The 1,990-nt window shown below is 44.5% G+C and overlaps 1 protein-coding gene across 1 annotated transcript in view; it reads right to left on the bottom strand.

The window, feature by feature from the left end:
- COL12A1 (collagen, type XII, alpha 1) overlaps window positions 1-193 on the bottom strand; it is a 101,324-nt gene extending 101,131 nt beyond the window's left edge. The window contains 1 exon segment of the mRNA XM_009895757.1: window positions 73-193. Within this exon segment, the coding sequence (XP_009894059.1) occupies window positions 73-145 (73 nt within the window). The 5' untranslated portion in view covers window positions 146-193.
- Between the last annotated feature and the right edge of the window lie 1,797 nt (window positions 194-1,990).

Raw genomic sequence — 1,990 nt, 5'->3', positions numbered from 1 at the left:
AGCTGGTAGCTCAAGGCTGGTTGGGAGGTTTGCTGGGCAGCGGGGGCAAGGGGGCAGGGAGGGGAAGGTTACCTTCAGCCTCGATGGAGGAGAGGAGGGCGGCTGCACACAGAGCAGCGACTGCCGAGCACAGCGCTGTCTTCATTTCTGCCCTTTCAGATCACAACAACATGAATGGATCTGCAGTGGTGGGGAGGGGGGGGAAAAAAAAAAAAAAAAAAAAAAGGAGGAGAAGGAAATGATACACGTGGATTAGAGGATTGCGTGGGTGTATTCATGAAACATAAAAAAGACGAACCGTGGATTTCACTTTGTTCCTTTATCCCCAGCCCCCACCCACGGGACCAGGTTGAAACCTCTAGACTTGAAAGCCGTCCAAGACGATGACAGATCTGCATGACTAACTGGAGAGTCTCGTCTCGCAATAATGTGCCTTTTGTTGCTGAACCCTTTCCAATCACAGTAAGCACACGCGGCTTTAACCTAGTTGGGGTTAATTTGATCAGGGAAGCGTGGTGAAGATCCGTGCCTCCGCACAGGCAGGAGCCAGGAGGGAGCTCCATGACTTCATTGCTGAGTGTGATGATAGCTAATTCAGAGGTCAGTCCTGCCTTGGATCAACCAAATGTCTCTTTCAGCTGGGGATTTTATTCGGCTCCTTTTTCGTAACTGTTGAAGCACTTAGTTAGCTGTGTTTTAGTGGTCTCGAGGCAGCTTGGAAACTGTAATAAAACTTTTTTTGAGGGGTTCTGCCTACGAATGTGCTATTCTTCATTTCTTGAAGGTCTGAAATAGATTATACAGAAGTGTGTGTAACACACAACTGAAACCTGACACGTCTGTCTAGCCATGATGTTTCAACATCTGATAATTCATTTACACGTCCTGAGAGAAAATAGATTTAAAATACACTGTAAAAAGCAGGTAAGCTAAAGAGTCTCACACTCACTGCAGGTTGTCTAGCAAAATAGTTGGGACTAGGCCAAGTTACTGGTTCCTACTTGCAAGCAGCTACACCTTCCTAACTATATGCTCTAAGTCACGTTAAATTACTCCCAATTACTGCAGCAAAACTTCCAAATCATTTCCTTGTCTAAGTAAAGGCTAATATGAACAGTCCGCACTGCATATGCATGTAAGTGTTTCTAAAGTTTGGGGTTTTCTACCTCAGGAAGTAGGGGAGGGGTAATTTGTTTGAATAAAGTCATAAATGCATCATATATCATAATTAGGCCAGAGGAAAGAGAATTCCAAAAGCAATTAGGCAACAGATTTTATCGGGAAGGTGCCAAGAGCAAAACAAAAGAAAAATACATAAATCATTAGTCCACAGAAACAGCTGAAGGGGAAAATAATATTCTTCTGCCATCTACAGAACTAACCAGCAAGGCACATTTAGTGGGGAGACGCTATGGAGATCCAGGAATTTCCCAGTTACTGACACTGAACTTAACAGGCTTCTGCTAGGCAGCTGTATATACTCGCCTTAGCCAAATGCCTTTATTGCACATAAAAATACCAGGCGCTCGAAGAATAACTAAGCGATGGTTTCAGTCAAATGATACCTCCAGTGGGTAAACAGAAGAGTAATATTGACCGTAACGACTCCCTGACACTAACACAAGACCAAGGTTAGCATTAAATTGTCCTGAAAGCTCCAAAACCGTATCACTGCTCTGTGTGGGAAACAGGCTGTCCCTGAGCACATCTACCGTATTCTGCAGCAAGTTTAAGGATCACCTAAATTCCACTTAAATGGACTTCACAGAATTCACAGAATTGTTAGGGTTGGAAGGGACCTCTGGAGATCATCTAGTCCAACCCTCCTGCCAGAGCAGGGTCACCTACAGCACGTCGGACTTTTGTCCCAGAAACCTTGTGTGGGCTTGGAGTGCCATCTTTTGATCCTTTTCAAGAGCAACAGAAATTAATCATCGCACAAAGGTATCTAGTTCACTACTGCTGCAGGTCTACCATTCCTGATATGCAT

Source organism: Charadrius vociferus, unplaced genomic scaffold, assembly GCF_000708025.1.
Source record: "Charadrius vociferus isolate BGI_N301 unplaced genomic scaffold, ASM70802v2 scaffold362, whole genome shotgun sequence".
Taxonomy (NCBI): Eukaryota; Metazoa; Chordata; class Aves; order Charadriiformes; family Charadriidae; genus Charadrius; species Charadrius vociferus.
This window is presented reverse-complemented; position numbering and strand designations above follow the sequence as displayed.